Raw genomic sequence first — 23,801 nt, 5'->3', positions numbered from 1 at the left:
TCCCCTGTCCACAAAGGGCGTGAGGAGTAGAGCCTTGGGCTGAAGGAGGCACAAAGATCTGGGACAGAGGGAGGACGTACATGGGACACAGCGACTGCGGGCCGCGGAGGGCCAGGCGCAAACCCGTTGGCTTCTAGTGCCCGTCTCGCCAGGCGCGACAGGGAGCCGTGTCCTGCAGCGTCCCAACTGCTGATCTGTCCCGGGCCAAGTCCAGCTGCTGAGCACCTGGTGGAGACGGTGGCCTTCCCAAGGAACAAAGTGGTTCAGACTTTATCGGGAAACGTAAAAAAATCCATGCTGGAACGTGAAGCAGAATCACCTCATGTGTACGGTAAAGCTGAGCCCGTGGTGTGTGGAGGGGACAACTCAGGACATGTGGGCCACACTGCACGAGAAGCAGGACTGCTGTGGAACGGAGCAACGATTGGGCTCATGCTCCACCGTCGCGGAGGACCCGGGTCGCGGCGAGGCGCGGGCATGACCAGTGGTCCACGTTCTACGTCGCTCCCGACCGTCCAGGATGTCTCTACGTGGCAGAGAATTCTCCAGATTAGACATGCAAGACGGTGCGATCCACTGCGAACCTGCCGGTTGCTTCTTAGAAAAGAGAAGGCGGTCTCATAAACGCCACCTCTGAGAGAGCAGGGGCTCTGCCCTCAGGCAACAGGGACCCAGCGGCAAGAGCAGTGGGCCGGGTGTGCCAATGCCTGCCTCTCCCAGGTGACCAGTGACAAAGATAATGCTGGAAATACACGCAAAACTACAGCAAGTTTCAAAAAGGTGAGGTCTTTCTGATCTAGTAATTTCCTATCCCAGGATGTGATGGTCCTACTTTCCTCCCCCTGATAGGATGGCCCGTTTCCAACCCATCAGACCCTCTTCCGCAGCTCCAGGGGAAGCCAGCACGGAGGTGCCAGCAGGCCGCGGCCCAGTACTGGAGGGGCTACCAAGAGCAGAAATATTCCCGGTCTCACTCGGCTGTGTGGGGTCCCCCAAGGACCTGGCTGCTTTGGGATGGGGGCACCACGGCCTCACAAGGACCTGCTTTCTGAGCCAGCACAGACTGTGGTCCAGGTGCAGGCGTGGGGGCGACAGGCATGCGGCCACGCACACAGGCCCATCCTCTGGTGAGCAAGGCTTTGCCTGGAGCGAACCTCCCTTTCTGCAAAGTCTGCCCACAGATGCACAGGAGGGACAAGGACACAAAGGGGCTTGGGGAAGGAGCCACTCCCTGGGGAAGACACGCCCAAATGCCGTGAATCAGCCCCGTTCCCCAGGTGCGCACTCTGCTGTCAGATCTCCAGCCTCCCTATGCATCCGGCATCCCGGAATGCGTCTCCTTCTACAACGATGCTGCATACGGGCAGCCTGTCTGCTTGGTTTCTGGCTCTAGGCCTGGCCCCTGAAAGAGTGTCGGGCACGTGCGAGGCAGCCCGTGTGCCCAGTTACTGGAAGAACGAATGTCATTCGCCACTTTCTCCAGGGCCTGTCCGCCTTGGTACTGCCTCTGGCGATGAGCTGCTGTGGTTCCCACATGCACGGGGGCGGGGGAGGGCTTTTGTGCGAACGCTTCCTGGTCCCCTCACCACAGACGGGACCAGGGGCGCAGACCTACCAGTGCCGCCCCTGCCTCTCAGGGGAGGGCCCGCCGTGAGCGTTTCCTCTCCTCCCGGCCCAGCGCGGCTCGGGCTGCCTGGGGGACACGCCCACCTCTGCGGCCCGCACCCCCGAGCGCAGCGCCCAGGCCCCCCGCCCGACCATGGCCACGCTGACGTCCACACAGACCCCAACTTACAGGGTTGCTCCTCATGGCTCCGCCCACTGCCCGCGCAGCTCTGGGGTTGCCTGCCAGGGCTGCTAGCTGCTGGTACGAAACTGTGTCTCCAAACTTCACGGCCTCCAGCAGCTTCCACAACACCTGTGCGGTGAATGAATCTGAAAGGCAGAACACAGAATGACGCCCTGTGGACAAACGGCCCCCAGGCTCTGACTCAGGCTTCTGTCCTGCAACAGAAGACACACCCACACCCACACCCAGAGGAGTGCGACCCTCAGTTAAAACATGGCCTTCACGCACGCTCCCTTCAGCCCGTCCCTGGCACCATGCGGGCTGTCCCCTTTGCAGGCAGCCCGCAGCTGTGCACCCCACACCGCAGCTTCCTTCCATCTCCCCAGGCTCTGCGCAGGACCGCGCCCTGCCCGCTCTTCTAGGACCCGCGTGCGTCAGTGCATGAGCAGCTAAGTTACTGAGCCCTGAGCCCTGCCTGCCTACGCACGGCAGAACTTTCTACACCGCCGGTGAATTCCCAGCTTCTGCTGGGACGCAGAAGGAGAAAGAAGCCATGGGTCGGGCTGTGATTTTATGCTAGCCGTCCACATCTGGCAGCAGACAGGCTCAGAATGCCAAACACTGCGGTCTACGGGGCTGGCGGCGACCTTGGCTATAGGCATCTGTAATGAACAGGGCTGCAAAAATGACTCTATTCCCATTTTAATGGACTAAGCACGTCCAAGTGCATTTGCTCCTCCTCCCACTGCAGGAGCGAACAGGTGAGCGCATGAGGACACTGTCATCCTCCACCTCCGGGTTTTGGAGCCGTTTCCCAGGCATGTGAAGGAGGCTGGTCTGAATCGATACCTATTGTCTTTCCGAAGGGAACACGCGGCTCGGGAGCACTGGACACAGAGCCGCGTCCCCCACGGCAAGGGCACCGAGCCCTTGGGGAGGGAGTTCCTGACGGCAACAGCAAAGGGAAGGCTTCCGCGGGCAGCACCGTGTTCCGAGTGTGTCCACAATAGCACTAATTACACTCGGTGCCAAGCTGGCCAAGTGCGATTTGGTTCTTAAAGAAAACACACCCTTACATGCGTGTTAAATAATAAAAATCACTTCTTAACTGAAGGGAATGATAATCACTTCACTGAAAAAAAAATCTGTTTAGTCTTTATTATAACATTAAGCAAATTAAACATCAGCATAATCCAGGTGATACTAGAACAGGGTCATCAAAGAAATTAACTTTGTTGTTCATTAATTTACATGGATTAGTCGAGGGCAGAAAGATAGCAAATGTGCTCCAGTTTTTTATGATATAATTTCAAACTGTACACCATTTGTGGCAGGAGGGTGACTTTGGGGTTAATCAGACTGATTTGTCCTTTTAATTGCTTTCTATTCAAAGAAAATTCATTAGATAATGTTCTCTTCAAAATTCATGAATCAATTTAACTGAAGAAACCACATTAACAGCTTTGGGTTCATTAGCACACGCGTTGTGTTACTGGTTGATTGCTCGGAGGGTTTCCTTAGGCAAACACACTCTGTTTACTGTGATTTCCTCAGAACCGGTTCTGAAATCACAGTGTTAATCATCGTCATTGTTGCTGCTGTTACCCTCACTCAAAAACAAACAAACAAAAACACAAAAAAGGAAGAAGAGGAAGAAAAACAGAGAAGGCAGGCTGCCAGGTGGTAACCCGGGGAGGGAGCGACTTCGGGGGGCCTTGGTCTGAGAAAAGCAGCCGGGAGCAGCGCAGGCCGCAGAGGCCCTGTGTCCGGCCTTCCTGGGAGAGCGCCAAGGTGCCCGTGATGGTTTTCTGTGGTGCCGCCGGGATTTCCAGGAGAAGAGCCTGGAACGGTACCAGACCCGGAGGACGAGGGTGAGCCGTGTGTGTGCGTGAGCTTGCCCGGGGCACAGACGCTCCTGGGCAGGCCCCGACCAGAGCACAGTGGTCAGGCCACACCACCCAGCCTCTCCCTTCCAGGCATGACCGTGTCCCATCCTCAAACAAGCGTTATGCCTGCACACGAGCACAGAGTCTATCAAACATCTGTAGCTTCGCTGTCAGTCTTCCATGGGAAATACTCTCTCAGCTTGCACATACCGGGCAACGTACTAGGAAAAATAGCTCGGAGAGCCCAATACTTAGCAATCCAGCGCACCGCCTCGTGAACGTATCTGAAAACTCAATTTTACCCTGCAGGGAGCAAATGCACTAATTAGTCGGAGCAGCTCTTGCGACCGGGCCTTTAACCCTCACCTGTGCAAAGTCAGAGCACGGAACTGCTCTCCCTTCTGCGGGGCTGGCACCTCCAGTCGTTAAATATCCTTCTACAATGTAGAAAAACCTGCTCATAAAAATCAACATACACGGATGTAGAAAATAGATTTTCTGGAGGTTGAGGTGTCCACGTAAGTCCTGAGCGCTGGACCATCATTTCAGGTGGCCCAGAGGGCAGCCATTAGACGAAGATGCTTCTCCCTCCCATCTCTGGCCCTCCCCAGGGAGCAGGCGCGACCCGGAGCTGTGCGGAGCGGCCTCGGCCGGCCACTTCACCTTCTTCCCACCCCTGTCCTTTCTCCTGCCTCTCCTGGCCTCCAAGGACGGCCAGCCAGGCCGTGTTCTCCGGTGGGACCAGGGTCAGCCCTGCTGGAGGCCAAATGGCTGCTTAGCGCTCCCTTTACGTAAGGACACAGCCACTGTCGTCTCCGTGGGGGTGGCCACGGACCCCTGCCACCACGAACACCCAACCCGACCAAGACTGCTTTCTCTCTCCTCTCCAGGTGGACTGCAGGTCATCAGCCTCCCAGGGGCCGACGAGGTGGTTTTCCAACCCTGGCCACGGAGGGCGTCGTCCTGTGCCGTGGACACCAGGGTTTTTCACAAACTCTTCTCACGCGCCGTGTGGGAGTCGCGATCAGGGAGCGTTCGGTGGCCACCCAGACCGACACGCGGGGTGCGGCTCTGGTTAGGGAGCCTCGGCGGATGCCAGCAGCACCCGGCCGACGGGAGGAACTGACCAGGGGCCAGTGTCTTCCTCCCCCAGACCTCTGCCTCGTCCCGTGACACACACTGTCTCCACAGCTCCCTGCCAGGCAGGGCCCCGCACGGCCCCGCACGGCCCCCGTCAGCCTCAGGAACAGCTGGTCCACGGCAGGGCGGTGCCCGGAGACGGGTTCTCTTTAGAACCAAGGCTGAGACTCAGCCCCTCTTCTCCAGTGAGGGAGAGCCCCATGCTTGTGAGTTCTTGGGGGCAGAATCATTCTTTCAAGGTGACCTTTGCTGCAGGGTGCGGTTTGCGGGACAGGGCCGTCTTTCAGCCACCCAGGCCTCGGGGCTCTTGGCCACAAGGCAGCAGCTTATGCAGGCGCATGTGCAGGGTGCCGCAATAAGGCCGGGGGCCCTGGGCCCTGCCAGCGGAGCGTTGCAGCAGCCATCCGGGGGCTGGGCAAGGATGTGTCTGCCACGTCCCCGTGCACAGCGAGCAGAGCCCAGGCTCCTGCAGGAGTCCCCTGCCGTGGCCTCCAATGGCCTGGTATCCCCGGCACAAACTGTGACTGTATGACAGGTTTTCAAGTTTCCAAGGGCTTTTCCCTTCCAGGGTGTGCCTTCTGCTGGCCCTGGCACCGAGGGAGTGCCCACACTGGCACCCTGGAGCCCCAGATAGTCTGGGTGTGAAGACAGTTCTCTGACACCGGGTATCTAGAGGAGAGGTTTTTTTTTTTTTTTAAACTTTTATTTATTTATTAAACAGACAGAGATTACAAGTAGGCAGAGTCAGGCAGAGAGAGAGGAGAAAGCAGGCTCTCTGAGGAATAGAGAGCCTGGTACGGGGCTTGGTCCCAGGCCCCTGGGATCATGACCTGAGCCAAAGGCAGAGGCTGTAACCCACTGAGCCACCCAGGCGCCCCTAGAGGAGAGTTTTGATACGAAGCATCCTGAAGTGCGAACAGGGCTGACGTGACCTGATGCCGCCTGACGGCTTGTGCGGCCAGGACCGAAGGTCCAGGAGTGAGCCCGGGAGGAAGCACAGGAGGATGAGAGGGAACGGGGGCGCGCCGCACCCAGTTTTCTACGGGCTGCCTTTCCAGAACCTGGGCAGAACGCAGAGGGCTGTGGAAGGTAAACAGGCACAGGCAGCCTGGGGAAGAGGCCAGGAACCTGCGGAAACACTGAACAGTGCCTGAGCGTACCACCTCACCCGCGTCCTCCGCAGCCCAGACCCACTGAGGCCTGAACCCCAAAGGAGCTGCCGGGGCACACAGAGGACCCGGGAGCGCTTACCCACCCCCAGGAGGGAGGACGGCGTCCCGATGCTCAGGGTGGAGGAAGCCCTCGCTGGCTGCTATTATCTCCGAACTCTTGAACCACAGCTCCCAGGCAACCCCGAGGCTTCTGTTCCTCTCTGCTGGGAGGAGCTGGGGCCCCACAGCGGGGCAGACCCCCTGCTGCTCGACTCTGTCTTCTCAGCGCCCGTGCCCTGTGGAGGTGCAATCCCAGGAAGCGTGTGGCAGAGTGGGGTAGGTAAGGTCAAATCACCCGTGGGCACCAAACGGGATTTCCGGGAGACCGTGGAGAGAGGAGACGGGCCGCGCACCGGGGAGCTGCGTGTGAGTCCCCGGCCTCGGCACTGACCTGCACACGTGCGGATCTGACCCTCAGTCAAAGACCCGGAGAACTGAGGAAAGGATCCAGACCGGGCCGATGGGCTCCGCGGCTGGCCGGCTTGAAAAGGATGTGGCCACGGAAGCCACAGCCTGCGGGATCCTGGTCGGACCCCAGGAGCCGAAGCCGTCCAGGCCGAGAGCCCCCTCGGCCAGCGAAGTGCTGCTGCACACGGGACTCCCCCGAGACGCAGACCCCGAGAGCCAGAGTGAGCCCGACCCAATCCAAAACGACTTCCCGAGCAGAGCAAACGTCAGAAAACCTCAACTCATCTTGGGAAAGATAATCTACAGACATCAAGGCTGAGAGGACCCAGCGGTTGGAACCGGCTGACGACATCTCCCTGGCGTTTTGAGGATTAACTGACAAATAAAATTTTAAGAGATTGAAACAACTTTAAAGGATCTGTAGTAAAAATGCTGCAAGAAGGGAAAATACCTTTGAAACATATGAGAAGATGCAAAGTTTCAAAAACAAATCGCAAAGAAGAGTCAAATGGAAATTTAGTACAGAAAAACAGGAAATGTAAAAACTGCGTGGTCTCAACAGCAGAAGGGAGATGCCAGAGGAGGAGTCCATGAACTAAGTCAACAGAACTTATCCAATCTGAAAAACAGAGAAAACCATGTTAAAAACAAACAATGAAAACCCAGAAAGTGCCCTGAGGACACACAGGACAAAGCCAAAGGTCTAACATCATGTTATTGGAGTTCCAGAAGAAAAGGGAAAAGGGTAAGGTGTACAAAACAATTTGAACCAATCATAGCCAGAATTTCTCCAATCTGGCAAAAGATTTATTACAAGGACAGGTGTAAGAAGCCTAGTAAACCACAGACAGGACACACCAGAGGAATCTACTCCCAGACATATGATGAAGCTGGTGAAACCTAAAGGTAGAAAAAAAAAATCTCAAAAACAACCAGAGAAAAAGGATGTGTTATTTATAGAGGATCATGGGTTTGAGTGACAATAGAATTCTCACCAGAAGCAAAGACGTCAGAAGGAGGTGAACTACCAATTTTGAAGTGATGAAACTCAGAATTCTATATTCAGTTTGGAAAAAAACAAAACCACGGGGCGCCTGGGTGGCTCAGTGGGTTAAGCCTCTGCCTTCAGCTCAGGTCATGATCTCAGGGTCCTGGGATCGAGCTCTGTATCGGGCTCTCTGCTCAGCAGGGAAGCCTGCTTCTCTCTCCCTCTGCCTGCCTCTCTGCCTACTTGTGATCTCTCTGTCTAATAAATAAATAAAATCTTAAAAAACAAAAAACCAAAACTAAACCAAACTCTTCACAGGGTGCCTGGGTGATTGAAAGAATTTGACCAACTCATAATCATAGTGGAAGACTTCACTTCTCTTTTAATAACTAACAGATAGTTGACAGAAAATGAAGGATACAGAAATGAAAAACACTATCAACCAACTGGTTTCAATTGACATTTACAAAACATTGTCCCCAATAATAACAGAACATATACTCTTTTCTTTTTTCTTTTTTTTTTTTTAAAGATTATTTATTTATTTATTTGAGAGAGAGAGACAGTGAGAGAGAGCATGAGCGAGGAGAAGGTCAGAGAGCGAAGCAGACTCCCCATGGAGCTGGGAGCCTGATGTGGGACTCGATCCCGGGACTCCAGGATCACGCCCTGAGCCGAAGGCAGTCGTCCAACCAACTGCGCCACCCAGGCGTCCCTCATATACTCTTTTCAAATGCACACAAAAAACTGACCAAGATAGACCATATTCTGGGTCATAAAACAAACTTTAACAAATTCGAAATAATTGAATTCATTCAAGTCATATTTTCTGATCATAATGGAATTAGACTGGATATCAAGAACAAAAAGAAAGGAGGTTTGGAAACCTCCGAATGTTTGGAGAGAAAATAAGGCACTATTATTTATTTATTTATTTATTTTTAAAGATTTATTTCTGATTTGAGGGAGAGAGAGTATGTGCATCTGCAGGGGGAGGGGCAGAGAGAATCCCACGCAGATGCCCTGCTGAGCCTGGAGCCAGACACGGGGCTCCATCCACAACCCTTAGAGCACAACCCTGAGATCACGACCTGAGACCATGACCCTGAGATCACGACCTTGAGACCACAACCCTGAGATCACGACCTTGAGATCATGACCTGAGACCATGAGCTGAGATCATGACCTGAGACCATGACCCTGAAACCACGAGCCTGAGATCACCACCCTGAGACCACGACCCGAAATCACGACCCTGAGACCACAACCCGAGATCATGACCCTGAGATCACGACCTGAGCCGAAATCAAGGGTCAGATGTTTAAGCAACTGTGCCTAAGATCACGACCTGAGCCGAAATCAAGGGTCAGATGTTTAAGCAACTGTGCCACCCAGGCACCCTACAAATAAGGCACTTTTCAATAACCCATGGGTCACAGGAAGTCTTATTTTTATTCTTTTAAAGATTTACTTATTTGAGGGAGAGGGAGAGCACATGTTTGCACACAAGCTGTAGCGGGAGGTAGGGCTCGATCCCCGGACTCCGCAATCATGACTAGAACCAAAGCCAAGAGTCGGATGCCTAACCGACTGCGCCACTCAAGCATCCCTTAATGCATGTATTAGAGAAGGGTCTCAGATGAATAATCTAAGCTTCCAATTTAAACAGGAAAGAGCAAAAAACACCCCCAAACTACAAACACCCAAGGAAGGAAATAAAGCTAATAATAGAAAATGATGAAATTGAAATAAGAAAAATTAGAGTAAAATATATGAAACCAAAACTGGCTTCTTTGATAAGTTCAATACAATTGATAAACCTTTAGCAAGAGTGATATAAAAAGAGAAGAAACAAGTTATCAACATCAGACCTAAAAGAGGGGATGTCAGCCTGACGTCACAGACACTAACTGGAGAATGAAGTATTCTTACAATAACTCTATGCACAATATTCAACAACACAGATAAAACAGACCACAATGTGTCAAAAACTGCAAACGGCCAAATCACATCCAAGATGATGCAGATAACTGGAACAGTCCCTTAAGTATCAAAGAGCCTGAACATGGAGTTTAAAATCTTCTGAGATCACTAGGACCAGATAATTTCACCACTAAATTCTATCAAACACTTAAAGAAGAAATACATCAACTTAGGATAATCTTCTACAGAAAACAGAAGAGAAGGGAATACTTTCTAAGGCATTTCATGAAAGTGGAAAACCTGAAAACTAGAAAAAGTCAAAATCCAGAAAAGTATAGATTAATATTATTCATTAACATAGATGTAAAATTTCTCAACAAAGTACTGGCAAATCAAATTCAGCAATATATAAAAAAAATTGGACTGCAAAATTAAGTGGAGTTTGAGAAACGTAAAGCTGATTCAATACTTCAAAAATGAACCTATATAAAATGCTACAGTAATCAAGACAGGGCGCCGTAATGAAGGAGGAGATACATACATGAATGGGACAGAACAGACAGATCCACCCAATACAGAAACAAAGGCAATTCAGTGAGAAGATGACAGTATGGCCAACAAATGGTTCTGGAACAACTGGACAGCCAAATGCAAAAAAGAATCTAGATACAGGCCAGACATCTTTCACAAAAACTAAAAATGGATCACAGACTTAAATCTAAAAGGCAAAACTATAAAACCTCCAGAAGGTAACACAGTAGAAAAATCTAAGTAATTACGGGTTTAGGGGAAAGTTTTTATAGACACAATACAATCCATGAAAGAAAAATAGTTGGACCTTATTAAAATTATTTTCTGGTCTGTGAAAAGTGCTGTTAAGACTTCGAGAAGAAAAGCCACAGGCTGCAAGAACATATTTGCAAAACACCTATCTGATAAAGGACTTGTAACCAAGCTAGACAAAGAATTCTTAAGAACTCAACAGTAAGAAACTAAATAAACCCAATTAGAAAATGGCAAAAGGATAGCTCATCAAAGAAGATAGATGGATACATTTAAGCATATGAAGAGATTTTTTAAAATTATTGGTCATCAGAAAATACAAATTAAAACAATGAAATAGGGGCACCTCGGTGGCTCAGTGGGTTAAAGCCTTTGCCTTAGACTCAGGTCATGATCCCAGGGTCCTGGGATCAAGCCCCGCATTGGGCTCTCTGCTCAGCGGGGAGCCTGCTTCCCTTCCTCTCTCTCTCTGCCTGCCTCTCTGCCTACTTGTGATCTCTGTCAAATAAATTAATAAATAAATCTTCAAAAAACAATGAAATATAATTATACACTTATTAGAATGGCTACACATACCAACCCCCAATTTTGACAGTAATGATTGCTGATGAGAACGTGAAATGACAGGGATACTCATTCACTTCTGATGAAAATGCAAAATGATACAGCTACTTCAGAGAAAATTCAGCAGTTTCTTACAAAACTAAACATAAGTTTACTAAATGAACCAGTAACTGCAGTCCTGAAAATCTGCTCAACTTATCTGAAAACCCATGACCACACAAAAACCGGTGTACAAGTGTTCATGGCAGCCTTATTCACTTATTGGTAAAAACTGGAAGCAACTAAGATGTCCTTCAAGAGATAAATGGGTAAACTATGGAGCATTCATACAACAGACTACTATTCAGTCACACAGAGAGAGAGCCCCCAAATGACACGGAGTTATCTTAACATATATTGCTAAGTGAAGGAAACAAGTCTGAGAAAGCTCATACTGTATGACTATGTGGCATTTTGGAAAAGGAAAAGCAATAGACACAGAAAAGCCTTATAGGCAATATATGCAAATTAACAACATAAAAGAAGCATTTAGAAGACTGGAGGACCCCCGGAATGATGCAGACTGTGACAAGAGAATCTGAGAGTATTACAACTTGTGAACATAAGAACAACCCCACTGAAGTTGGTGGGAGGGAACGTGGGGACCCAAGTATGTCTGGAAAAGAGCAGACTGAAGACAGAAAGAATTTCATACACCCACTCTACCTGATAAAGCTGTTTCCCATGGGGGTATGAGGTTCTCATACTTCTCTGCAGTATACTGGACTTGAACAATTAACTAACTGGCAGGTGGAAGGTGGGAGGCAGTTTTACTCTCATTTTTTTTCTGAAAATCTAAAATTGCTCTAGAAATGTAGTATATTAAAAATGAGCTAATATGATCCACAATATTAACAGCCTACTGAAGAAAAACAATTTTATCAATTGAAGCAAAAATAAAATATTAACAAAATTCAACATCTGTTCATGATGAAAGTGCTCAGTAATGTCCTCAACCTGATAAAGGTACTGACAAAAACAAAAAAACAAACAAAAAAATGGAAACCAAAACCAAAAGCTAATATTACATTTTCTAGTGAAAAACTGAATGCTTTCCCCACAAGATTAAGAAAAAAACAAGGATGTCCTCTACTATTTAACATCATAGTGGAAGTTCTAGCCACTGCAATAAAGCAAGAAAAATAAATAAAAGTCAAACATTTTGGAAAAAAGAAAATGGTCCCTATTTATAGACAACATGATTATCTATGGCAAAATACTCAGGAATCTACCAAAAAAAAAAAAAATCGTAGAATGAGTTTAGTTAGGTCACTAGATACAAACTCAACACAGCAGAATCTTAGCTCTAGGTTACTGATGATAGCTCCCACCAAAAATACTCAGATGTGAATCTAAAATAATACACAAGACGCTTATGCTGAAAATAACATTCTGTTAAATCAAAGAATACCTAAACAATTTGAGAGAAATACCATGCTCATGGATAGAAAGTCTCAGTATACAAGTTTCAGTTCTCCACACACTGACCTATGAAATTATTTCCATGCCAGTCAAAATCCCAGGGGGATTTAATGCAGATATTATAGATAAACAGATTCTAAAACTTACATGGAGAGGCAAAGGAAATTGAATACTCAAAATACTTTCAAAAAGAAAAAAAAAGTTGGAGAAATCACACTAGCAGGTTTTAAAGACTTACTATGCTGTAATCAAGATACTGTGAAATTTGTAAAGGGATAAACACATACATGGACCTAAAGAGATTTCCAAGGGACCCATACGAATATGTCCAAATGGTTTCTGCCCAAGGTACAAAAGCATTTCAGTGAAAAAAGGATATTCTCAAAAAGTGGTGTTGGAAAACTGGATATCCCCATGCAACACACTGAATCCTGATGGAAATCTTATACATTATAATAATTAATTCAAAACAGATTTTACCTCTAAATGTAAAGCTTTATAGAAGAAAATCTTTGTGGAATTAGGCAAAAAGTTCCTACACATGTCAACAATAGCACAACCCATAAATTAAAAAGATAAATTGGACTTCATCAAAATGAAACTAAAACAACACTGGCCTGTGCAAGTCAGTGTTAGTAGACTGTAAGACAAGATACAGACTGGGAGAAAATACTTGGAAATACCGTACCCAACAAAGAAATTAAAACCACGATATGTAAAAACCTCTCTAGATTCAACAGTAATAAAACAAACCACCTAATTAACAAATGGGCAAAAGACTTGAACTGACAGCTCACCAAGGAGGGCAGCTGACTGGTAAGTGAACACACGAATCAGTGTGCAACCTAACACACTGGCTGGGAGATGCCAGTTCAAACCACGGCGAGACGGTACTGCGCGTCTGTCAGAACGGCTCTTACAAAAATCATGTAAGCAAGCGAGGGCATATCTACACCATGGAATATGACAATTAAAAGGCATAAACTGTAGGTACACACAACAATTTAGATGGATCTGGAAGGCATTAAGCTGAATGACAGAAGGCAGGCTCCAAAGGTTAAACAGTGAGTCCCTCCATGTGACGTTCTCCTGAGGATGAGAACAGACCAGGGGTTTCTAGGAGTCAGCAGGGAGGTGGGGGACGGGACGGGGGCAGGAGGACGTTTTTAGGAGGACGTGACCTGAGTCCTAACTATGGTGGCAGTTAAAGAAATCCATGTGTATATTAAAATTCATAGCACTGTACAGCAAAAGTCGATTTTATTTTAGCTTAATTTAAAAAATAAACTGAAAAACATAGAGAAATATTTTCTAAGCACCTTTTCTTTAATCTGTCTCCCTGAAGTTCAAGATACCCACTTAAAATGGAGCCTGGGTCACAACCCCTGCCAACTATTTCTCCTCTGCAAGACCCCTTCACCCCCCCAGTGCTCTCAGTACGGTCACCATGAGGGTCCCTTCTATCTGACCCAGCTCACCAGGAGCAAGGGCCTGCTGTGTGGGTCTCCATCCCAGTAGTCCAGAGCCGGGGCTGACCCAGAGTGGGCATCTAGCTGTCATCTCCTGGATGAATAAGGGTGGGGGGTTGTAAGTGGGGCCTCGTCTTCCCTGTAATCACTTGGGCTTGGACCCTGTGTTCAGGGAAGACAGGGCAGCACTGCTTCCACTGGTGCGGCCAGGACCCAGAATGGACTACGTGGGCATCTACCTCAACCTGCCAAGCCCACTCAGGTGTTCCTGCAATTAGCAGAGAAGGCCAAGGCCACCCAGGCCAAGAGAAAGCAGCTCAACCTGTGCACACGGCTGGGGACGTGGTTTTGTCAGAGTGCACTGTCCTGACCTAGGTACGGAGCCCACCGGGGGCCTGTGGCCGCACAGACACGGGCAGGGAGAACAGCTGGCACTGGCCAGGGCAGCGGGGCTCAGTAGGCCTTCGCACCAGCTCGCAGGCATGGAATTGGGCAGCGTCTGGCAGGGCGAGGGCACCGGCGGGCCTGCCTCGGTTCCCTGTGGGCAGAGCTGCAGCAGCTCTCTGTGTCCTGAGAGCTACAGCAGGTCACGCCAGTGCTAAGCAGGCCTGGGGTGTGCCTACTAAGGGGTGTGCCTACCAAGGGGCCTTCTAGAACTTCAAGGTCACTGCCATCAGTTGCCGCTTCTGACACTAGGAGGGACCGCTTGCAGCAAACCGGGCAATAATCAGTCTGATCCTTCGCACACTAGCACACACGCACCACGCAGGAGCGGTGAAACAGAACATTGCTGGAGTAAAAATAACTTGATTTTTTCCAACATATTAGTCGTAGTCTTCACAGACCCGCAAGTACTTGAGAGAAAGCAGAGCGAAGTTTACAGGTGGTCGCGCCAGAGCTTCAGGACTCAACGCGGCATTGCCGTGGGTCCGTGCCCTACCAAGTCAAACTGCGTGAACTAGGCACACGTGTCTGAGCGTCGCACGAGTGCAGGTGCACAGGCTTGTGCGTGCTGTGACACGCAGAGGTGTGAAAATGCACGTGGACCCAGGATCTGGGTCAGGACAGCAAGCACAAGGCCACCAACACCAGACACCGCTCTGCCAGCTGAAGTCTGCCGGGTGTGGACACGCCAGGACTGCGGGAGGAGCTCTGTCTGGGGCACGTGGGGCCGCTCCCGGCTGGAGAGAGGGGCTGCGGGGCACAGAGCTCCACATCAACCTTTATTTCTCAGTATTATGGGACCGCCTGCGAGATCCGGTGGCACGGCATGGCGTGCACCAATGTCCTGTCCCCCGGCAAGGACACAGCAGAACTGACAGGGGCCTGGGTCCCGACAGGCGGCAGCAGTGCCCTGGGCAGGAGCAGGGGGCACTTCAGGTAGCGGAAGTGACCCTGCAGACTGGGCGAGCCTGGGAAGGCGACTGGGCGAGCCGCGAAGATGTCTCCTCAGAGGCAGGAGGAGGCTCCCATCCAGAGCCACACAAAGGCCACTGCACGGTCCGTGTCACCTGCTCCACAACAGCTAAACCAGAAGTCTTTCCGAGCCGAGAGCTGGCCCCACGGCCTCTTGCGGGTGTGGACCTCTGGGGCCCAGGCACCGCCAAGGGCTCAGCTCCCAGCACCGGGAGACTCCATCCCGGCGGAGCCGACCCACCTCCCTGAGGCTGTGATAGCTTCTCAGCCAGCGCCGGAATGACGAAAGCCCCACACAGAGGCAGAAGGCCTGGTCTCTCACATTCACACAGAGGCACCTCCTCGCTGCTCTCAGGCTTTAGGGTCCCTGGCTGCCCCAGCGTGGGCGGGCTTCCGCAGCAGACACGCGGGCTGTCCCGGCCTCTGGGGCACAGCCCAGCGCGCTTCCACACAGGGCTGGGAAGAAGACACAAAAAGACAGCTGGCCTGGGCACTGTCCAGCCGCTAGCTCTGGTCCCGCCTTCCCAACCGCCACCAGACACAGAGCTTCCCGAGCTCCCGGGACGGTCACGGACTGTCCACGAAGTCTGGGACGCCGGCATCACTCCTCTCACTGGACGGATGACCGTCAGGCCAGCCGTAGCCCGGCTACCGTGCACCCCGCTGGTCGGACGCCTGACTCAGGTCTGCTGCTCTCTGGGCCTGGAGGGTGGGACCCAGGCACCCGATGGCTGAAGCAGGTTTCGGCGACAGGGTGTCTGTCTGTCCGCAAGCCAGCGCCAAGCTCAGTGGCTTGGCTGAGGCCTCTGTCCTAGATGAGTCTTTCTGCACTCCCTTCTCAGAGTCCGCCTACCGGTTTGCTCCCAGAAAGGAAGGTGCGCATCCAGCAGGGGTGTCGCAGCACCAGTGCTGTGGATCTGGGGAACAGACGGTGACCGCGCTGAGGCTTCGTTCCGTGACTGACCAGTCAGGTACTGGACGAGCCAGAGGCGCTGATGCCTGCACCCGGGGAAACTCAGGGCAGCCACACGACAGTCACGGTCCCCCGTGTGTGCCCGCCTCCAAGCCCAAGAAGCCCCTGCAGCCCTAGGGGACAAATATGCACGAGCTCTCCTGTCCTGGCTGCTGGCGAGACCGCAAGGACGGGCCTGGGCCCAGGCGGCAACCGCGCACAAGGCTCTGTCTGCAGACGACCCAAAAGGATGCTGTGAGACGAAGGCATGTGCCTTTCACAGGGAACCTCGGAAAAGTGCTACCCCTTTCCAGGAAGTGTTTGGCTACCTCTCTGGGTGCGCTGCTCTGGGCAACGGAGAGGCTGTTCAGTGAAGACGGTCTGCTGTTCTGTGGTTCCAAGTGCTGTGGGTCCGAAAGGGTTTTTGCTGGCCTCATGACCAGTGTTCGGTAGCCTGACTTCTTGATCACTTCCCACAAGCCAAATCCATTCTTGGATAAGAAAATCTGCCAACACTAACAGTATTCCCAAGTGCTGAATGTAGTTCTTGGTACACAGTAAGCAGGCAATGAATGCCTCGTGGGTGGTACAAGACGCAGGGCGGGAAGGCTATTCTGAAAGAGAAGTTCCTCGAACGTTCTGAACAATGCTGGGGAAACGGGGGCTCGGTTGTGATTTCAAAGATGCATTTGGAAATTCTGGTCAATTTGCTTAAAAATCTCATGGTCACAACAAACGCTAACATTTACTGAACGTGCCGGGGACCATGCAACCTGCTTCTTCCTCCTGAATCCTGGAGAGGCGCCATGCCTCTTGTCCTCTCCTCGGAGGGTGAGAAGCGTCCGCGGCTCGGGGTGGAGCTGGCCAGGAAGCTCAGGCCAGCGGGGTGGCCAGGCTCTCAGGTGTAGGTCCCCTTTACGGGCGTCCCACACGGTCAGCATCCCCAGCTTGTTACCCACCACCGAGGTTCACCCCTGAGAGCGGCTTCCTGCCCCTCAGTTTTGGGTTCGTCCTGCTAGGACCAGGTGAGGGTGAAGGTAGGTATGTGCCTCACAGAGGTTATCCGTTGACCTGTGGAAAAACTGTTCTCGGTAGGGCCTTATGGATTTAAGGGCCCTCTGTCCATCACTCCCTTCTCTTCTCCCCACAATGAGGCATCCTTAACCAACGAGCAGTTGGGCAGGGGACAGGGGTGCCCAGCAGACCCTCCTGCCCTCCGCTGCTCTGCCTGCCTGTCTCTCCCTTAGGGGCTAGCTCAGGTGGCTGCTGCCCCCGACCAGGCCGGGCAGAGAGGCGCATCGGCCCCGGCCTGTGACTGCTCCTGGCAGGGTGAGCCCGCTGGGGACGTGTCCTGGATGCACAGCTCCACCTGCTAGCCTGGGAGACAAGCGCGGTCTCCCAGCACAGCAATCTGTGTCCGGTCCCACAGAGGCACTGCTGACCCACTGAAGGCAGGCACTTGGCCCGGCTGCCAGAAATATGGTGCTCGGGTCTTAAATTTTGCTTCCCTGAGCAATGGTAACACAGGTCAGGGAAGAAAGAAGGACCTGTGAGGTCATGTTGCCCCTTTGGCTGGGCCCCTGAGGTCCACACGGATGTGAAATCCCTTCCTGCCACCTTGGGACACGGGATGGGGCTCGGCTCTGATTCTGGATCTAGACGGTGCCGGACACAGTATGAGGAACGGGTTAACAGATTTGGGGAGCAGATGTGGAAAGACAAGTCCTTCCAAGGGAGCTGTAAGCATCTCCAGCTAAAGGCCAAGAAGAGGGAATCTGGGATGTGATTTAAAATATAAAAGGGGCACCTGGGTGGCTCAGTCAGTTAAGCGGTTGCCTTCGGCTCGGGCCATGATTCCAGGGTCTTGGGATCGAGTCCTGCACCAGGCTCCTGCTCAGCGGGGAGCCTGCTTCTCTCTCTGCCTCTCCTGCCTCTCTGTCTGCTTGTGCCCCTCCACTCCCCGAGAAATAAATAAATAAATAGAATATTTAAAAAAAAAATAGGAGTGCCTGGTTGGGTCGGTTGGTTGAGGGTCAGACTCCGTTTTGGCTCAGGTCACGATCTCAGGGTCATGGGATCGAGCCCCACATTGGGCTCCAAGCTCAGCAGGGAGCCTGCTTGCTTTCTCTCTCCCTCTCTCAAAATAAGTAAATCTTCAAAAGAAAATAAGCTTAAAAAACAATCCAGAACCCACAACACAAACTTTTACGACTCCTTATATAGGCAAGGAGTAACCTCTAGGAGCAATAAAAATTTGGGGTCTTTTAGAATATTGGTCCTCCAAGAGTGGTCTGGGGAGCTTTAGGGGTCCCCAAGACCCGTTTAGGAGGATTTTCATGGCCATACTAAGATGTTACTTGCCTCTCTAATTCTGCTCTCACAAGCATACAGGACCTTCCCATACGCTCACCGACACGGCTGCACCGCGGAGTCAGTGGCAGCGGCTGTGCTCCACTAGTGCAGACGCCGAGGAGACTGGGAACACACCAACCCCGTTCTTCTCAGATCTTCTGGTTTTGGGAAACATTTTCATACATTATCTTTGATATCATGTAGTGAATTCACCGTTATCTAAACAAAAATGAATGCAGTAAGACAGTCTCAGGTTTACTTCAATAGAGGGAACCCTCGCAATCCAGAGCTCTCTGGGGTCCTCCATAATGTTGAGGACGGTGGGGTCCAGAAGAACAGAGGGTCTAAAGGGTTAAGCCGGTTCCTTTCCAAGCCTGGCCAGGCAAACAGGGCCCTGCGCTCATGAATAGAAATGCTCCGGCAGGCTCGTCCGGCCCTGGTGCACCGGGACACAATCACAGAACTCATCTCGCAGGCGGACTGGATGATTAGCCCTCGGAAACGAACCTTCTGCCGCCCCCCGCACAGGGAGGCTGGCGCAGGTGAGGGGGTGGGACGGCCTTACCAGTGCACCTGGCCCTCTTTGTAGTCACCTTCCCAATAATTAGAGTGCCCGAAACTTATTTAACAAAAGAATTATGCCTAAGACTGTAAGCTCAAACTTAAGGAAGCCTACAGAGAAATGATTAAACTGTGAATGTCCTGGTATGAATGTGAATAATTATATATTAACACCCTTTACCATTCAAATAATTGTCATTCAGCTCAAAGCAGAACACCTGAGTCTGAGCAGGTGTTAATGGTTTCTGAACAACGTCGGAACCGGAGAGAAGCCGCCCCGCGGAAACGCCGAGCGGGAGGAGTCGGCGATCCCAGCCGGCCCTGAGCGCGCTCACGGCACGGGGGCTGCAGCGGGGCGCGGGGAGCCGAGCCCGGGGCTGCCGTCCTCCTGTCCTCCCGCACCGGCCCCTGCTTCCCCTGTGCTGGTCTGCTTCGGGGCACCTGCTGTCTCTCCGTACAAATTCCCCAGCTTTTGTGGCCAGGACACGGCCTCGGTGTCCACGAGGACACCGCCCCCCCAACGCCCCCCAGACACCCCCCTCGAAAGAACGGGCAGTGTTCCCTCCCAGGCACAACCTCGTAAACAAAACAACAAACAGGTGGGACACTGGATTTAAAGGGACACAGCGTTACCAGTGCCTGCAGGACGCTGTTTTCCAGCGCGGCCGGCCCCTCCGCCGCCCGAGTCGGCCACGGCTGACGCCACGTCACGCCTTCCCTCTGGCGGCATCAGTCACGGGGCAGAGATGGGACCCGCTGGGAGTGTTTGGGACCCACGCCATTTCATGCTAAGCACACCAACGGTTGTTAAACACACAATACCGTGTGCACGTACCCCACGCGGCTCTGAACCCAGTTCAGAAACTCCTGGGTGCCCCGTCAGAAACTTCCAGAAGCCTCCTGACAGCCCTCCCGAGTTGCGGGAAGGGCACCCTGCCGGCTTCACCGGCAGCTCCCGCAAGTCTTCACCCCGTCCTGAACCAGGGCCCCGGCCCGCTGTCCCCAGACTCAGTTTCTGGGAATACGGACACACCCCCAGGGGCTGGGTGGGTCCGGGCCGACCCCACCCATGCCGCTGCCCAGCTTGTGTGAAACTGCCCTGAGCTTTGTTAAATAATTTTAGGTAACTTTTGAAGACCAACGCAACAGAAAGGCACTAAGCCCTTAATTTCTTAATGAATTATTCTTTACCGTAGGACAGGGATTATGCCACGGAGAAGGCATATCATTACTGACAGAGCTGTCAGGAGGGCAGGCAAAAGGAAAACTGGCAAGCTTTAATTTCTCTGCAGAGAAATGAGGGGCTCTTTGGGGATTAATCTCAGTATCAACATTGAGCCTTTGCCGCAGGGCAGCTGAAGAATTCAAAAGAAGTTGTGACTGAATTTTGAGTGATGGAATCTAGCTCCAATTGTGCGGCTGACTTTGGCTCTCACCTATTCAAATGAGGACAGGGCCGTGCAGGTGTGGGTGAAGGGGGTCCCCACAGGACGGGGAACATGTGTGCCCTCGGCAGGGGTGACAAGGATGGACAGAAGACCAGGCAAAGGGCTGGCCAGGGCACCACACGGAACAGGTGCTAAGAAAGTTCTCCTGAGCAGGGAGGGGCAGGAGTGGGCAGGGGTCACCACCACCGGCTGCCCAGCCCGGGTGGTCGTGGGGTTAAGCGGGGCAGGGGGTGGTTCAGGGCCTGGGGCCGCGGTGCGGGGAGGGGCTGCGTGGGCTGCCCCGTAAGACTGCACACCTCCGGCTGCCTGAGCTTTTAACACTGGACGTTAGGTTTGTTACCTGTTCTCATGACCGACAGAGGAGCTCGGGGGTCCTCCCGCTGCTCTGGGCACCTGAGACCCTACCTGCTAGCAGCCCCTGGGTCTCTCTGCCAAGTCCAGGCTGGAGGCCCACACAACAGAGGCCCGGAGCCCGTGGGCTCTCAGGCTGGTGGACTTGCCCGGGGGGGGGGGCGTGTCGCGTCAGAGAAATTCGCTCCTTGGCGGAAGGCTGGCTACACTGTGAGCCCAGCCCCGGCTGCTGGCCCCAGCTCCGTGCTGCTGCTGGCCCCAGCTCCGTGCTGCTGCTGTCCCCAGCTCCGTGCTGCTGCTGGCCCCAGCTCCGTGCTGCTGCTGGCCCCAGCTCCGTGCTGTTGCTGGCCCCAGCTCCGTGCTGTTGCTGTCCCCAGCTCCGTGCTGTTGCTGTCCCCAGCTCCGTGCTGTTGCTGGCCCCAGCTCAGTGCTGTTGCTGGCCCCAGCTCCGTGCTGTTGCTGGCCCCAGCTCAGTGCTGTTGCTGGCCCCAGCTCCGTGCTGTTGCTGGCCCCAGCTCAGTGCTGTTGCTGGCCCCAGCTCAGTGCTGTTGCTGCGGAAAATGTGCCTAGACCCGCCCCGACCACTGAAGCCTGCCTGGGGTGCCCGAGGACCACTGGCGCGGGGTCGGTGCCCAGCAGCGCGGCTGCGGACGGAACCTCAGCGAGCGCGCTTGTCCTAGGTAAGAGCCGGTGTCCCCAGTTCAAGCTCACACAACAGGGAGGAGAAGCGTGCTCGGACTCATCAGTGAATTAGTTTCTTAGTTTTCTCAGTGACTCTTCAATCAGCGGCTGCTGCCTGGGAGCCAGGACGGGAGGGGGCTGGGGCAGGGACGCGCAAGGCCCAGGGCTCGGGGGCAGATGTCGCACAGCGGGCCACGGGGGCTCTGGGTCTGGGCTCGCAGCACCGGGAGACAGCTCCGCACTGAAAGCAGGGGTGACCTGACCGAGCCGTCCTCTTCCAGGGCGACCCTTGAGCATGCAGAAGGCAGGACAGGGCACACGCATGACACACCACCACACGGGGACACGGGAGGGCCGGCGGGAGGCAATAGGGAAGCCTGTTTGCACTTGCGGGTGGGGCCTGGGCCATTCCCTCCGCCCCTCTCTCCTCACCACACCCCAGCAGCACTGGCCACCACTGGCCCCGCCGGCTCCCCAGGGCTCCGCACAGGCTTTTCCACTCAGACCCCCAACCAGGAAGAGATCTGGTTCCATCCTTGAGCCTTCGTCCCCCACCCGTGTCCAGACGGTGCGGAGCTGGTGCCCGCAGTTGGAGGAAGTGAGGCCAGAGGGCACGGGCAGATGACAGCGCATTCACGGCCCTGCCCCGAGAGCCAGGCCATCCTGCCGGTTCTCTAGGGGTCACTGGGCGCCAGCCCAGGGTTCAGCCAGGAAGGAACACGAGTGGCAACACCAGAGGTAACGGTGGCCGGGGGCACGGCACGTGCATCTCTTCCCCATGACATCACGGGGTTTCAGAATTCAACGTGGGGCCCCACCTGGGCCCCTGGTGTCTCCTTCACCCTGACGTCACCAACTGTAGGGCTGGGACGGCCCACGACAACCGCCCTCCAGTCCGCTGCTCTCCAGATTTTCAAAACAAGCATCAGAGGTCTCGAAACGGGGACAGTGGACTCGAAAGTCAAAACCTGCCGTCACAGAACCTCGCCACGCGTTTCTCTCACACCCCAGGCCCCATTCAAACGCAGCAATTTAATTCTTACTCCTTTCTTTCAGCCCAAACTCCGTTACCACGTTATGGGGGCAGGGAGGGGTGTGGAGAAGAGATCCGGCACTTTCAACAGCAGAGAGACAAAACTGAGTGTGTTCCATTTTGAATTTGCAGTATCCGGTGTGCACGAATCTCTTAAAACTTATGAGCGTCTCAGACGTACGTTTTATCTATCACAGGCTCAAGTTCCGCTAGAAGATTCCGTGGAGAAATGCCGACACCACTTACACACTCAGTCCAAGTGTGACTGTTGCCTTCCAGGTTCTGGTGTTGGAAGAATCAGCCCCAAGAAAACAAACGTGAGCAAGTGGAGAATCGTGAGGCCCCTCCTCGGTCTGCAGAGCGCTCAGCCCGATGCCTGGGGGCCGCTCCCAAGTGCGAGCCAGCGGCCAGACCCCCCGCCCCCGGCAAAGGGCTCTGTGCCCTCAGGGCACGGCCAGCAAAGACCGCGGAGGCCAAGGCACCCCTTGGAGGGTACAAGTAAAGAGCTCATGTTGAGGGGTGACGGGGTGTGCGTCCAGGTCTCATTTGTGCCACTGCCCAGCTCTTTGAGCCAGTTCCATCCGTCAACTCCACGTCCTCTGCGTGAAACCAAGGACCCCAGCGTTGAGGAGTAAATGAAGTAAAAGCTGCGCAAAGTGCCCAGCAGAGCCGCTGTCACAGGGGACGCGCTCAGTGAGTGTAAGCCACCGACGGAGCCCCGGCGTCCTCCCCAGTGCGAGGCGGACCAGCCCCACGTGGCCCTTGGGAACAGTGCGCGCCTGGGAGGCAAAGTCGCTGCTCTCCGGAGCGGCTGTGTGCGCCCAGAGGTCCAGCTGAACGGGAGCTGTGGTCGCGGGGAGAGGAGGCCCGTCTCAGCTGAAAGTGCACGACTGCCAAAGAGACACCAAAAGCCATAGTGAGGACAGAGTAGCTGAGAATCCAAACCCCGGGGCCCTTGACCCTGGCCGATCTACACGGAGGGCAGCCAAGTGGGCTCAATGGCCTACCAAATCCCCACGCTGCTGCTTAAAAATACAAACATTATGCTCTGCCCCTTGAGCTTCTGGGGGGTGTCAACAGCCCACGTGGACACCATCGCGTGGCCCAGCCCACCAGCAGGGTGTGACTGGCCCTTTGGCTCGGCCACATCCGCAGGCAGGTGGCAGTGTCCTGAGCAGGACAGAGCTTTTGTGCCCGTAGTCAGGGGCTGAATGACCAAAGTTGAATGATCTCATTATAGATCACTTCACTTAGTTAACGTTTCCCCACCTGCTGCTGCTGTGCGGCACAGAGGCTCACGCAGGTGCATGCCAGCCAGCATTCCTAGACGTGAAGAACCCTTGTGCCCGTCCTCCCCCTTTCCCTAAGTGTGTTTCCATGTTTAC

General features: G+C 53.2%; 1 protein-coding gene across 1 annotated transcript in view; it reads right to left on the bottom strand.

Moving 5' to 3' along the window:
* The window catches only part of MGMT (O-6-methylguanine-DNA methyltransferase), a 220,911-nt gene that overhangs the window by 6,095 nt on the left and 191,015 nt on the right, over positions 1–23,801 (bottom strand). Inside the window, 1 exon segment of the mRNA XM_044240744.1 lies at positions 1,796–1,935. Coding sequence (XP_044096679.1) covers positions 1,796–1,935 — 140 coding nt within the window.

This window comes from Neovison vison, chromosome 2 (genome assembly GCF_020171115.1).
Source record: "Neovison vison isolate M4711 chromosome 2, ASM_NN_V1, whole genome shotgun sequence".
Classification (NCBI taxonomy): domain Eukaryota; kingdom Metazoa; phylum Chordata; class Mammalia; order Carnivora; family Mustelidae; genus Neogale; species Neogale vison.
The sequence above is the reverse complement of the archived record's forward strand: the minus strand, read 5'-3'. Positions and strand labels throughout refer to the sequence as shown.